We start from the raw sequence: 16145 nt of genomic DNA on the forward strand, positions 1-16145 counted from the left end.
GAAGAGAAACAGAATAACAGAGATGTTATTTGGGATGGATGGGACCTCTGGAGATCAATCCTACCCCCTGCCAAGGCAGGGTCACCCAGAGCAGGTGACACAGGAACACCTCCAGGTGGGTTTGGGATGTCTCCAGAGAGGGAACTCCACACCCTCCCTGAGCAGCTGTTCCAGTGTTCTGATACCCGCAGTGTAAAGAAGTTCTTCCTTAATTTAAGGTGGAACTCCTTGTGTTTTAGAACCCCTTGCAAGAGTCCCAAGTCAGCAGTGAAGAGCACCAGTGTGGGGATCCAGCCTCAGAGTTTCCCACAGCTCCCATGGAAGCATAGGGAGTACAAGTGAGTTGATACACAAACCATGTCCACAGCAAACTTGGTTTGCAGGGGGTTCAGAGTGATTTACCAGGCAAAGACTGAAAAGTGCTTGGAAGAGGGCAAACTGTGTTTAAGCTACAGCTTGGTCTGTCGTATGCATAAAATACAGCAACCTGACAGCAAAACCACACAATTCAAGGACAAATGTTGATTCTGCCTCAATTGCATCCACACCTCCTTAAGCCCAAGAGTCAGGGCCATTGATTATTACTGGGCATGGCCATCTATCCAGGGTAGGATCTGATGCAGAGCAGCAGCATTCATAATTATCACTGCATCACAGGGATGATTGCAGGTGTAATGAGGTGGAAAGGGCTTGGCCAGCAGCAGAGGCACAGTTACTTCTCAAAGGTTCATCACAGAATGGGAAAGTTTTGAGTTGGAAAGGTCCTTAAAGCTCATCCTGTTCCACCCTTTGCCATGGGAAAGGACAACTTCCACCTTCCCAGGTTGCTCCAAGCCCTGTCCAACCCAGCCTTGGACACTGCCAGGGATTGAGCAGTGATAGATACTCTGGGAAACCTGTGCCAGGGCCTCACCACCCTTTAGCAAAGAATTTTTTCACAAAAGGTAATCTAAAAAAACTTTCAGCTTAAGGCAATTACCCCTTGTCCTATTACTCCATGCCCTTGTGAAAAAAGTTACTCTCCAGCCTTCCTCTTTCCTTTAAACCTTGAAATAATCATTTCCTCTCACGTTGTGCCACAGAGATGTAGGATTTGGAACTCCCAGCAGCCACCAAGACTCTCCTGCTCCTGCAGAAGTGGGTGGCAGTGACCAACAGTGCTGGTGTCTGACTTCTGCAATGGAAACAATCCTGCTCCTGCCCCTCAGGTAGTGAATCTCACCCTGCACAGCTGTTATTTCAGTAATGTGAGCTTTTGGAACAGCTCCTCCCAAGCTGCGAGCTTTCAGAGCCTGCTCTCAAACTCAGTGTCCTGTTTAGCTTTAGCACATCAACAACATGCTGCCCTCAGCCTATCTGTGTGCATTATCTGCTGCTCTAATGTATCGTGTACTGAGACACAGCATCATTACAGGTAAGTGCTCAGGTTTAAATGCAAACATAATTGCATAATGTGGTACAGCCAGGAAGAATAATGCAGGAAATAGAGCCAGCTCCATCTGATAGTGCAATCTGACTGGAGCACCGGCCCTTCGGATCAAACGCGCAGCCCAGATGGGGCAACCAAGAATAAAAGTGCTTCGTGGTATCTTTATTGTCATCATCAAAAACACTTATCTGCCACAAAGGTAAAAAGGTGAAGATGGGACTTATACAGAAAAGGTCACAGAAGCGACAGGGTATCACCAGGTTATGGGGGCAAGGACAATGTCACACCCTAGCAAAGGCCACCTTTGCCCTGTCACTCCAAGCTGAATTTGCCAGTTCCTAATGGGATTCTGAGCACTGAGTGGCATTTAGAACAGCACTGAGTGGCATTTAGAACACTGGGAACATCCATGCCATTTTCCTGCAGTCAGGGGTGTCTCTTTAACTATGATAAATCCAGATAAAGCCTCCCACCCTACTGAGCAAGGAGCTGCACAAAGGGGGAGAACATTCCCAACACAAGATGCCTTCGAAATGAGGACATGTCTGCAGCAGATATGTGTTGTAGATGTGCTTACCACAGATATGTACACTTTAATACATTTGTTTTATGTAGCTAAAATTAGAACTGATTCTCGACAGAACAGTGCTTCCATCTATTTAATTTTAATTTTTTTTTTCATTAGTTTGAGCTCACAGTGGCACACAATACATGATTTCAGGGGTGCAGACAGTCCTGAAGGCAGATGAAGTTAATTTAGTGCATTTTGAATCACTTGCCCTGAATGAGAATGCCTCCGCTGAAGAGAGCATCACAGACATCATGGGACAGTAACCACTCTTGTCATTTCAGGAGATTTTAGCCCAAACTTCATTCAAATCAGACAAGATGAGAGCCTATAGTGAGACAGAACCTCCCCACCAACACACTGCTCTCTGAACTGATAAGCCTTTGAGTTGAAAGCGCAAACTGCTGCTGTTTGAGCTGTAAAGACATCCCTCTGTCTGTAACAGAGCTTTAACAGCTCATCTTTGTTGGGAATACAGATCCCCTGCAATAACACACTCCATGGCCTTCACTCTCTGCCTCCCACACACACTCTTGTCTACCTGTAAATCATTTGTTAGGATATGAAACCCAGGATCCTTCTACCCAAGGGTCCTTGCTGGCACATCCTTATCCCGGTGTCTGCATGCACTCAAGTGCTAAAGAATGCAGATGTGTGGTGAGTAATATTCCAAGGGTGAATTTCGTTTTGGGGAGAGTTGGATACCATCCTAGTGCACACACACAAAAGAGGGTGTAGGTAAAAGTGGAAATGCCAGCTATCACCACTTGGAGAAACTCGTCCGGAATTGTTACCCATGATACCTGTATTCAAATCCTTCATGTACCTACCAGAAACTCCCTCCTCCAGACCTGAAATTGAGCACTGGCTTGGGGCCATGCCAGTGACCAGCATCTGCAGTCCTTTCAGCATGGGAAAAAACTCAATTTCTGCAACACTGTCTGGCCATCTCAGCTTTGAAGGCACATTTTTAGCTCAGTGGCTTTGTTCCCTGACTCACCTCAGTAGGGCTCCCAAAAAGTCACTGCAGAACAAGAGACTGCCCAACTTCTTCTGAGCCAGTTCATTCCAGAGAATCATGCAATCACAGACTGGTTTGGGCAAGAAAGGGCCTTAAAGACCATTTAGATCTAACTCTCTGCCAGAGGAAAGGACACCTTTGACTAGACCAGATTGCTCCAAGCTCCATTCAATTTGATGTTGAACACTTCCAGGGATGGGGTAGCCAAAGCTTCTCTAAGAACCTATGCCAGGGTCCCCCCACCCTCACAGGGAAGGATTGCTCCCAAATATCTTACCTAAATTTAGCACAGAATGGTCTGTGCTGCCTTCCTGTGCCTGCCCTCCTGGCTTTACTGGTGAGCTCAAGGAAAACTCCCCTCAACACTGAAAGCAAAAATTGCATCTTCTATGCACCAAACACAGGTGAAGGAAGGAGGAAAAACTGCAAATAAAGGTGAATTAGAGTATGAGAGAGCAAGAGAGTGTGTGTGAAAGAGGGAGCACTGTGACCCTTAAGTAGGTGAAGCTGAGCCTGACCCTTGATCAGAATCCCAAACCCAGAGAAGATGTGTGAAAGCAGGAAAATAAATCAATAAGCAAAACAGCAATCTCTTTCCTCAATTTTATTTGAGGAAGTTCAAATTTACCCAGCTCCTCACAAACTGTCTTTGGCTAAAATCACCACTAACGAGCTCTGACATTTGAAATTTAAGTGAATATGCGCTAACAGCTCCCAGCCCTCCACCACCCAGGGAGCTGACCGAGAATATTTTGTTTAAGTCATAGACAGGGTTAAACTGAGCATTATTGAGAAGACCCAGCATCCAGGGGTAAGCGTTTATAGCACCCACTTCACCTGATGCTTCCCTGCCCTGGCAGTCTGCTTTTCTTCACGGGGACCACAGAGCTCTCAGTCCCCTCCTCTCCTCCCCAGCGTAATTATTTGCTGATTTTTTAGGAGGTCCCCTTACGATCCCTTAATGAAGTCCTTTGCTCTGCAGCAATTCACGAGGACAGATTGGACACGAGGGGCTTCCACTTAGGGAGCTGCCAATCAGGGGGTGGTACCCAGCATTTAGCGAGCAGTTGTTAAGCCAGTCTATCACCCGGCTATTACAGGCTCATCACGAAAACAGCTTGCTTTTACTGGCAACCACATCACATTAACCCTTTCCTTAGAGACAGGGGGATGCCTCGAGTAGATTCATCACGGCAAAGAGCTCTGGTTTTCCCTCCTGCTGAAGCAATTTTTTTTTTTTTTAAGTCATTAATAAATGCTCTCGGAACTGAAATCTCCTTACTTTAAATTTGTTTTTTCCTCTAGCTGTACACATTTTAGTCTATGCTAAATGTTGTGATAGCACCAACAGTAACAAAACCAGGAAAAAAAAAACTTTACAAAATCCCTGAACAACAAATACTATTTGTCCTTTTTCTTTTCATCACTCTAAACTCTGTGCACAGAACAAATCATGATGCAAGATGATTTTCTCTCCGTCACTACCAGTGGTTTGCTAAAAGACCAAATTTTCAGGCTTTTGTTAACCTCAGGTTGCTTTTCTTTTCAAAGAAGTAAATCATAACTGTGTTCCCCTCCCACACACTTTATCCAAGACTTCTTCTCACTTCTTGTGGATGGGGTGGGACACCTGATCTGGCCCTCATGGGCAGAGGACAGGCCAGGCACCAGACTCAGAACTTTAGAGCTACATCCATGGCCCAACCACATCAAGAATCAACAATCAGTGATCCCACTCTGGCCAAGACTATGCCACTGAAATCTCCCAGATTTCAGCAGAGGGTCACCACATACCCAGTCCTTGCTGGGTGCTGTGCCAGACCCCAGAAATATTTGGGAAAAGCTCGAAGGTCAGCCAATGCCTCTGATATACAGAAAACACCATGTGGAGCATCCAGCCCACAGTGCTGCTCTGGGTGGGACTGGGGAGAGGACACGAGTCAGAGGGTGACATTGTCCTCTGTTAGTGACACAAGGGGCTGAAAGGCCACATCTTTATCCCATGTCACACCACATGAAAGACAAGACTGTGGAAGAGGTTTTACAGCTACTTCTGTGAACCAGAGAGAAGTTTGATAAGAGGATCCATGCTTACCCCTGAAAGAATTTTCTACCAAGGTCCTTGACATAGAAATGAAGAAAGAAAGAAGTATAAATAAGAGAAACCTGCTACTGCCTATTCCAATAAGCATTTTGTTTGTCTCGTGACCAATGAGTAAAGTGTAAACTTATGAGCTTTGTAAGAATGTATAAAAAGCATGCATGTTAAAATAAAAACTGTTTGAAGCCTTCTGAAAATGGAGTGTGTTGCTTTGCATTGTCTCTGTCTCAACTATGACACAAGACCATCAGATATGTTAAGCCATGCTCCAGTGCAGAACAAGCCTGGGCTAGGTGTGTTTCTAGGTTGCTCAGCCCTTTTCCCATTAAATTCAAGATGGGCAGATGGAAAAGGCACAAGGCTTCCTCCAATTTCACAGCACAGTCCCAGGCACTCAAAATTCCCACTCCCTTCCCCCAGGGAGACAAAGCCAGGTTGAACAGGGCTTTGAGACACCCTATTTAGTGGAAGGATCTACATCTTTAAGGACCTTTCCAACCTAAACCATTGTTGAGACCAAGTCCCACAGATGGAGAACCAAAGCCAAGGTTCCAAACACAGACAATCCTTTCTCCTCCAAAATGCTGAATTGCTGAAGGAGTCAATTAAAGTTTCAGTCATAATTAAACAGAAAAGTGGCAGCAACACTCCGTGCAAGCACCAGGGAGCAAGTGGAGAGGACACAAGCCCACAGTCACTCAGGAACTTCCCCACACCCTCCTGACCTATATTGGAGCCTTCCTTTTGTACAGAAAGGGAAAGATTTGCTTTCTGTTCCCTGGAGCAGCACTTCCAAAATGGTGCTTTTCACTCCAAATCTGTTTCTCTTAAAGGTTGGGAGCAGGGATAAATGGAAGTGGGAAAAGGAGAACAGCTCCCATTAAACTACACAATGTTCAGTTCTGATTTCACACTGGTTTGTTTAAATGCATATGGAAAAGCTTTGAGGTGCTTTGGATTACAGGGACTGGCATCCCATCCTGGGGATTATGGCATTCCATCCTAGAATATTCTGGGGATAGCTTCCAATGGACCTCTCAGTGCAGCTCTGTGAGTGGTGGGGAGAAGAGTGTTCCCTGGAAGCCACTTACAATTTGGGAAGTAATCTCTTCAGAGACATTAGAAAGATGGTGGGATCGAACATAAAAAGAAGAGGCTTTTCACAATGGGGGGGGGGGGGGGGAGAGAAAGGTACAGTTCAGTCTTTCATTTTTCATCTGACAGCAGGAGAGGAAACAGTTAAACCTCAAATCAGGAAGCAAAAAAATTAAAGGAAAATAAAACCACACCACAAGCCCAACTCCTAAATTTCCCATTGCAGCCCTAGGCTGAGCCCATTAAAAGAAAGGAAGAAAGAAAAGAAAAGAAAAGAAAAGAAAAGAAAAGAAAAGAAAAGAAAAGAAAAGAAAAGAAAAGAAAAGAAAAGAAAAGAAAAGAAAAGAAAAGAAAAGAAAAGAAAAGAAAAGAAAAGAAAAGAAAAGAAAAGAAAAGAAAAGAAAAGAAAAGAAAAGAAAAGAAAAGAAAAGAAAAGAAAAGAAAAGAGAAAGCAGAGAAGAGAAGCAATTTTGCTTATCCTTTCCTCACACAACTAGCAGCCCCTTTTTCCCTGTTATTTATTTATTTATTTACCTTCCCCTTCCAGAGCAAGGCCTTTATTTTCTCATTTAGTCCAACAGAGATTGTCCTCCTGGAATGACCTTTTTTTTTTTTTTCCTTTCTCTCTCTCTCCTCCCTTCCTTCTTCCTCCCCCCCCCCCTCCCCGCTGCCTCCAGGCCATTGCCCTCGTGCCAGTAACTAGATAACACACTCTATCAGAGATTTTTTAAAAAATCATTGCAAAGGCACTGGGGCTGATAGTGGCATCAATCCTTGCCTGACACGGGGCTCGGGTCAACCATTTATCTCTTCACATTGCCTGTGGTTACTGGGGAGCCCATCTTGGTTTTCTACAACTTAACAACCTTGCAGATGGTACCTCTCTGCTCCAGCAGCCTCCACACCCCAAGACTGGTTTTGTGGCTTTATTTTTATTAGTTTTTTTATGGACTGTTCCACTTCTTTTCTGTGAGGGTCTGGTGGGTTTTATTGCACTCCCCACCTCCTTTTGAAAATAACACTGTGACCAAGATATTAAGAAAACAGGGAATTTGGAGATGTAAGGGTGGGCTTGCTGGGCTGTTAAAAGTGCATATTTATTAAAATACACACAAAATATTGTAGAAGAGTTTCATCTAGTCCTACTTCTGATGTCCCATCCTGTGTGATATGGCTATTTTTGGTTGGTTGCACTGCCAAAGGACGTAGGAAATCTACTCACAGACCAAGACAACATAAAGTCAGGTTCTATCAGGATACTTGCTAATAAATCCAATGAAACTATTCCCAAATCTCAGCAAGTTGTGATCCCCATGGCCAGGTAAAGGGTTCTGGTTTTGTACTCTAAATGGATACACAGGAATTAAATATCTATTGCACCATAATTCTTCTTCAAGTGGAGAAGAGAATAAAACAGAACTGTTTTATTAGCCCCCTCCAAACAAATTCCATATCAAACTGGAATCTGCCCAGTTCCTTCCCCATTCCTGGAAGTGTTCAAGGCCAGACTGGATGGGGCTTGGAGCAGCCTGGTTTAGTGGAAGGTGTCCCTGCCCATGGCAGGGGGGAGTGGGACTAGATGATCTTTTTAAGATCCTTTCCAACCCAAACCTTTCTGTGACTCTATGATCCCTGCCCTGCCTAGCTACCCGCAGCCTGCTGTGGTGGTTTTCCTCATGGACTGCCAAGTATGAGCCCTTCACCCTCAAAAACGCACCCATCAAACATCCACACAACATGAGGACAGCTCTAAAATGACAGTAAAAGGGTCACTTCCCATCACTTGTAACCCTCACAGATGGAGAACATGCTCAAGATTTGTCCCTGCCCATGACAGGGGGTTGGAATGAGTTGATCTTTAATGTCCCTTCCAACCCAAACCAATCTATGACCTTGCATGAGTAATAAAGTGAGAGTCCTTTATGCCCAGAGTGCCCTGGGCTTCCAGGGACATTTCCTCGCTCCCTGAAAGCAGCCTAGGTTTTGCCACCTTTGTAAATCACCAAATATCTCCACCTGTGGAAACCGTTTCATTGCTTCCCTCACCTCCAAATACTTTGGCATCAAAAGAGATGGTAAGTAGGGAAAAAAAAGGCTAAAAAAAAAAAGAAGGAAAGGAATGATTCTAAGATCTGCAGAGGAATCTGAGGGATTTGAAGATCTAGTCCTGATTATATTAACTGGAAGTTGAACAGAAAGGATTTTTGAAGTGACTGTACTTATCTCAGACACAGAATTTGGGGGGGGGGGGGGGGGTATTTTTTTCTTTCATGAGAAGTGACCAAAACAGTTATCCCTGTATCAGTCACCAAGCTAAGAATTCACAGATCCTCAGTACTCTAAGCCACTCCTTAAATCTCAACACCTGTTAAAAACAAACTCAAGGCAGCGCAGCACACCCAGGCAGAGCCATAATCCAGGATGGCATTTTTATCTGGGAAGTTATTTTTTTTATTACCCTCCTATCCCTCAACAGGGACCCCTTGAGGGTTGGGTTGCAGGGAATTCACTGGGATACCAGTTCAGCTTCCCTAGGGCTGACTTAATACGTGGTATTGGCCCTCTGCCAAATATTCCATCAGCCATGTGGGCCAGCAGAGGAGGGGGAGTGGGAGCAGGGAAGAGCTGCTCCAGCAGCACGTTTGCATCATGATTAGGTCTGGTCCAGTGATCCGAAATAATAATGGGAAGGCTCACTAAGCATAATGGGTTCAGAGCCATCCCAGCCTGGTCAAACCCTCCCGTGAGCATCCTCTCCTTGTGTTTTTGGGGTGTTTTGCACATCTCATCAGTGTCACCAGAGCTGACATCTCATTAGACAGCCAAGGTGGAAGTGGACAGGTACTGAGTGAGCATTAGAACTTTTCTTTTCCCTTTTATTATTTAATTCATGTCTTCCTATTATCCAGTGCATTCTTGAAGCTGTGAACTAATTAAGTCCTGTGGGATATACAATCAGTGCTGGTTTTTTTTTTTTTTTTTTTTTTTTTTTTTGCCCTCCCTCTCTTTTCAGTAGGCTAAATTGCATTATATACTGAAATAAAAATAATTGTGCAACTCTTCTTAGATAATAGCATAGCAAGTTACAAACACTAATGATGCTGAATGCAGCAGTGGGGCAGAGGCCTGCTGCTTACTTCTTGTGACCTAATTAAGTCAAACAGGGCAAAATACTTCAAACACAAAGTGAGGCAAGAGCTTAAATCAGTTTCTAATGAAAATCATAAAAATTATTCTCTGGGGGAGGTGGTGGGACACAGACCAGATGTCAGGAAAAATCCAAGTGGAACTGAAATTTCATGAAGTCTGCCATGAATATCACAGATCTCCAGGTAGCACCTTGAAACCCCATGAAATTCTGGGAGTCCTCTAGATTCAGATCTGAGCCCATCCCTGACTGTAACCATGCACCTGATGTTCCTGGAGGTCTTTTCCAACATTTAGGATTCTATGATTCATGCAAGCAACAGCTCAGAGACCAGAGTTGAAAGGACAAAAATTGAGTGATGGATTTTGCAGCACCTACCAGAAAATGCAGTTGTTTAAATAATACAACTGATGAAAAAAATATTCTAAAAACTGTGTCATCGAATAGTAGGCACATCATCGAATATCCTGAGTTTCAAGAAACTTATCAGGATCATCAAGGCCAACTTCTGGCTCTGCAGAGAACAACCCTAGAACCCTAATCTGTGCCTAAGAATGTTGTCCAAATGTTGCTTGAACTCTGGCAGGGTTTGGTGATGTCACCATTTGTACCTCTCAGGCTCAAGTTCCCAGAACCAATATTTTACATTTTATTTATTTATCATTTTCTGCTCTCAGCCAAGGCTGTTCTCTCTTCTTGCCAGTGCCCATTCATTCCATGCCATAAACCTTTGTCAGCCTTTCTACCTTTTCATTTCCAATGCCATCCTGGAGCTAATCCTGTTCCACCATCATCACCAAATCACCTCTGAGCCAACCCTCCCACAGCACCCAGCTGGGCCAAGTTCTTGCCCTCCTGGGCATCCTTCAGCTGGCAGCAGAGGAAGCAGAAAACAAACCACTGACCAGTGTATCTGTGCTGAGAACAGGATCAGGCCTCTTTTTTATGGAATGCTTTGAGATCTTTGCATGAGCATGCAAGAGAAGTGCCAGATGTTATTATAAAGAGATGCAGCCCCATTACTTGTACACAGAGTTGTGCTGCCTGCTAATAGCACCATTATCCTAAGGCACGTGGTGCTATTAATGCATTTCACTGCTTAGTGCTGAACCTGGGGACCATTTTTTCCACTGGAAAGGTAAGGCCAGTTCACATGACATGATTTAAACCTCCACAGTGAAGCATGCATGCGCTGCACCAGGTCGTAAATCTTAACGGGATGCTGTCAGCCAGAAAGGGACCAAAATTGAAGCCATTTATCTGAACTCCCCACCCATCCACCTCTGCTCACCCAAGCCAGTTTTGGGAAGAGGGATAAAATGATTCTGAATGCCCACTGGGTTCATTAGGCAACAGCAAATCCCAGATCTAAAGTGCTGCTGTTTTCATCCTGCTCTGAATGAATTTGTTCATTCAGGACACTTAGGAGTTCCTTGGTTTTTCCCTACTCTGAGCAGAAAAACCGCAGCAGGAACAAACCTCACGGCTTCTTCCTCTTCTTGCTCCCACCTGAGTCACAAGACAAGCTGTCGTCCTGCAGGAGCGGTGACACAGCTGAGCTGCCAGACCCCAGGCAGCAGAGGGGAATATCCCTCTGTGCTGCAGCCCAGGCTCTAGGACTCTAGAGATGCCCTTATCCCATTTGGGAAGGAAAACAGGAATGTAAGGAGGAGTTACCATTTGATCTCATACTTGCCTGGGTGCTTCACTCCTGCAATCACCGACCAGCAATTTTTGTATTTCTCCTTAGCTGGGCATGTTTTAGGTACCGTAACTAACAAGGCTGATGAGCAAATGAACTTTAATAGGTAACATTCTACATCTGACATTCCTTCACAGACTGAGGACAGGCTGAACAGAAGCAAGGAATTGTAATTTAGGATACTCCACTGCAATAGTAATATTCCTGTAAGGTAGATTTGCAAGTATCCAGAGACTCCTAAATATAGAATAAATCAGATATATAAAACTAAGTAGAGAATTCAACACATTTTGATGCAGAAATGCATCAAAATTACTCTACCAGGACAATGCAGCTACTTTTTGGGATGACAAAGTAAACTTAAAGTCTTTAAACACAGGAAATCTCTTTGCAGATAGAGTTAAAAATTACTATGGGTAGCTTAACATTGATCCTGAGCAAATGAACTTCATTTTCCTAAACTGTGCTAAAAGACTGTGTGAAAATTTTATTTAATAGATTAAAAATAGCATTTGGTTTTTATCCTAAGTCAGGTGTGTAACTATCCCCACTCACAGGTTCCTGTATTCAGGAGGTCTCCTCCACATCTCAGAAGCTGCTCCACTAGGAAAGGAGAATGAAGGGATAATTGGTGTCCAACAAATATCCAACCCCTCTAAATTTCTTCTTACAGGTGGCGAAACACCCCCTCTGCAAAATTGTGAGGACTCTAACAGGACATTTCAGGTTAGCAAGGATATTTTTACCTATCAAGTCTTAAAATTTTTGATGGTTCAGAATTATAGCTTTTTTGTCATGAACTCTTGGCATATGTCTTATTTTCTTGCACTACCACAGATAGCACTGGGAAGACTGTCCCATTTTCCTTCAGCTACTGAAAAGCAGCAAAAATCAAATATAACCAAGGTTGCACTGAATGCTAAGTCTCTGCCAGAGAACTGAAACTGTACCTCATGGCTAAGATTTCTGCTCAACAGAAAATAACACTTTTAGAAGAAAATTGAATTTATATTAAAAAAAAAAGGGGGGGGAGAGAGTGTTAAAAATACATAGAATGCTCAGAAAATAAGGTAAAGCTCATTTATGTCTCATAAAAGACATGATTAGCCATAGTTAACCATTAATTCAGCTGTGCTGCATTAGAACTGCTATTCAAAGTTGGAAAGCATTTAATATTATATATTGCTGCTGCTCAGCCTAAATTGTTTTTTTTCTTGCCCCCCTTTAAATGTACACAATATTACAAATTTAATTTTAAGCTGTTTGAATCAGTCTGTAAAAAAGATTTGATTATACCTGAGTGTTCTGGCCCCAGTTTTTCCATATCTCAGTAATCTTGGCAGTAATTGGCTGATTAGCTCCCTCACACTCCATCTCTGCCTCAGTTTCCATGGTAATGTTACAGGAGCTATTATAGATGAGAACTTCATCTCTTTCCACTTTAGGGCTGAAACGAGAAGGGAGGTTAAATGGGGTGTCATCAATCTTAATGAAATGCAATTATTTTTACTCTTATTAATCATTGAAAGCCATTAGCTTGTGGCAACTCCTGGCCACCATTTGTCAAACTTTGCAAATTTCGGTAATTTTGTTTCCATTCTTTTATTGTTTATTTGTTTTTCCCCCCTTTATCTGCACACACTCAGGATGAAAACACATGCAGTAAATATCTCTCAGTGATGCTTTTCTCCTTCCCCAAACCATCACAAACAGGAATGAATGCCATTCTAGGACCAAGGCAGGCAGATAAGTGCAGACAACAGGGAAGGAATCAGCAGTGTTGGGAGCAAAGATGGACTCCTACAAGGAGTAGGGTTTGTTTGTGTCTCCCCCCTCCCCATCTTACTCACACTTAGCAATGGGGAATGAATAACTTGCAACTCCCCTAGGGCAAGGGGAGAAATTGGAAAAACCACACAACTGGCTAACTGGTCCCTAATTCCAACTGTGAAAAAATGAGCTCATTTAGGGGTTCCAATTCCTGCTACCCAGCTGATTGCAATGATGCTTTGTTGCTAACATTGGAACATTAACTTAGTAAATTAATTAAACTTACTTAACAGCCCAGACTAAGCAGATTCGATATATGTGCCAGTTATACCAGCAGACATTTGCTCTAAAGCCTCCCCTTGCACAGGGGGAAGAAGAAATAGAAAACGTGGTGGGAGAGAAACATTTTTTTCCTTGGTTTTGCTGCTGACAGTTGCTGATTTTGGTAGTGTTTCATTGTGGGGAGCTATAGGATTCAACATATGGTTTGGTGGTGAGCAAAGTGTGGTGCAGGGTTAATGGTTGGACTTGATGATCCCAGAGGTCTTTTCCAACCTAATTCTGCGACTCTTGGCCCTTGCTACTTCTTCCTCTCCTCTTCATCCCACCATCAGATTCACACAAGCAAGTTGTAGGAAGGTGAGGAGAAAGGAGAGGAGTTACAGCAACACCAACAAAACAACCAGCAACACAGCCCAGAAATTACACAGCTTTTCTGAATAGAAAAGAAAGGACAGAGTTCACAGCGTGATTTACTCAACAAAACAGAGGATCCGATAGGCAGGATCAGGATTTTAAGAGGCCTTCAGGTTCCTGAAAATCCCATATGACAGGATTTTGGTAAAGTGTCTCTGGGATTAGAACCCTAGAATGGTTTGGACTGGAAGGACATTAAAGCTCATCCAGTTCCATCCCCCTGCCATGGGCATGGACACCTTCCACTAGCCCAGGTTGCTCCAAGCCCTGTCCAGCCTGGCCTTGGACACTTCCAGGGATCCAGGGGCAGCCACAGCTTCTCTGGGCAACCTGTGCCAGGGCCTCACCACTCTCACAGGGAACAATTCTTTCCTAATAACTCTCAAAAATCTACCTTCTATCAGTTTGAAGCCATTCCCCTGTTGCTCCAGGACCTTGTCCAAAGTCCCTCTCCAAATCTCATGGCATTGAAAGATGTCCTAAGTTCTCCCTGCAGCCTCCTCTTCTCCAGGCTGAGAAATCCAAGTTTTGCCAGCCTTTCCTCACAGCAGAGCCGCTCCATCCCTCTGATCATCATCCTGCTTCCTCTGGACTCACTCCAACATCTCCAAATCCTTCCTGTGCTGGGGACCCCAGAGCTGGACACTGTTGCAGGTGGGGTATCGTGAGAGAGGAGTAGAGGGCGTGAAGCACCTCCTTAGCCCAAAGCTCTCCCAGAATTGACCCATTTGGAAAGCCAGGACTCAGAGCTTTGTTGGAAGGGTGATGATCAGAGTGGTTTGATGACCCTGATGATTTAAAACTTCCCTGCTGGATGCAGCAGCTCACTCTGCAAACAAAGCCCTGCTCTGACCTGCTCTATAGGAGCTGTTTGTTTTGTTGCCCTTTTTCAGGGTTAAAGTGGTAAAGGAATCAGCCACATTAGAAATCACAACAATATTAAAAAAATTTTAAAAAAAGCCTTGCAAGTTGCTGAACCCTTTTAACAGGAAATTTTTATTTTTATATTTGAATAAATTTTACCTCTGCTGTATCAATAATCAAAAGCCAGCCTTGGGGAACTGTGCTTGCTTTTGATAGCAGCACTTTGAGAACTGATCTTGTCCTATACAATAATTCAGTGGACTGGGCTGTCTTTCAAGACTGCAAAGTACTTTTTAAAGCTCCAAGAAAAAATTGCTTCTTTTAAATAACCAACAGTTTTAAAGGCAGAAGGGGGTGGTAGTCAGCTGGATGCAGGGCAAGGACACAATTTCTGAAACATCCAAGTCAATACAAGGACCTTTGAGTGGTTTTCACAGGTTTTTTGGGTTTTTTTTTTGTTTTGTTTTGGTTTGGTTTTGTTTGTTTGGTTGGTTTTTATTTGTTTGTTTATTTGTTTTGGTTTTGTTTTGTTTTGTTTTGTTTTTTTGCAAAAAGTAAATATGCTTTGCTTATAAGGAGAATCAGTTCCTTTCTGATGTCATGCAAACACATTCTGAAGCACTCTTAACAAATTGTAATGTTTAAAGGAAATGCAAGAAAAGGAGTGAATTATTAAATGGAATCCAGGAATGTACCTTGATACAAGTGTTGTTAATGGCAAAACTTACAACTCTGTCAAGGAATATGCTTTTGCCATTATGAGCTGATAAAGGATGGGCTGTGGTATAAACTACATAAAGAAAATATTTATTTAAACCAATGAAAAACATTGTTCAGGTGGCTGCCCCAACCCTGGAAGTGTCCAAAGCCAGGTTGGATGGGACTTGGAGCAATTTGGGATAGTGGAAGGCGTCCCTGCCCATGGCAGGGGGTGGAATGATATGAGATTTAAGATCCTTTCAAACCCAAGCTATTCTGTGATTCTATAAAATTAGTAAGAAAACCAGGAGAAATTCAATGTGCACTTAAGCCAGGAATTACTTCAGTAGTTTTGTCCCCATCCTGAGACAATAAGCAAACAGTCAGTAAAATGACTTTGGGACTTTCTGCACAATGGCAGCCCAAACCAAGAAAAGGAAAAAGAAAAAAAGTAATAATAGAATATTTTTATTATTATTATCATCATCATCATCATCATCATGTCATTGAAGATGCATTTTTTTATTAGTGAAGAGCAGAGAACAATTTTGATATCCAGGGAAAAAGAAGCAAAAAAGAAACACATATGGAGTTGTCCTGTCCCTCTCAAGTTTGTTGGTCCTCTGGATTGGGGTTACACTGATGTGAGGAAAAGCAAAGCAAAATTCAACCAGACAAGGCAAGGCTCCTGGAGTTTCATGATGTGAAACAAGTCATCATGGGAGCAGTAGAACTGATTACATTAGTTCAATTTCACTTTTTTTTCCCCCCCTTCTAAGTCTCCTTATTTTTGTCCTCTTCAAAAGACCTGTCCTCCCCATCTCCTGGGACGTTACAGGATATTACCAATGCACAGTGTGGCTTTGGACACATGGCCAGTTGTACAGATCAGGGCAGAATTCTGTCCTCTGTCTCCTCAGCAGGAAAATTATTTCTTTCTGCCTAACACCGATTTTCTCAAAACTGGGAAGAATTTTCTTAAGAAGTCCAGGCCTGATAAAATCTAGATCAAATTTAAAAATCTGGTGAGGAAGAAGTGACAGACCCACAGA

The 16145-nt window shown here is 43.2% G+C and overlaps 1 protein-coding gene across 1 annotated transcript in view; it reads right to left on the minus strand.

The window, feature by feature from the left end:
- PKHD1 (PKHD1 ciliary IPT domain containing fibrocystin/polyductin) overlaps window positions 1-16145 on the minus strand; it is a gene marked incomplete at its 3' end in the record, with an annotated part of 158500 nt that overhangs the window by 90864 nt on the left and 51491 nt on the right. Inside the window, exon 34 of the mRNA XM_054001685.1 lies at window positions 12361-12511. Coding sequence (XP_053857660.1) covers window positions 12361-12511 — 151 coding nt within the window. The remainder of the gene's footprint in view (window positions 1-12360; window positions 12512-16145) is intronic.

The sequence above is a fragment of the Vidua macroura genome, chromosome 31 (genome assembly GCF_024509145.1).
Source record: "Vidua macroura isolate BioBank_ID:100142 chromosome 31, ASM2450914v1, whole genome shotgun sequence".
In the NCBI taxonomy this organism is placed as follows: domain Eukaryota; kingdom Metazoa; phylum Chordata; class Aves; order Passeriformes; family Viduidae; genus Vidua; species Vidua macroura.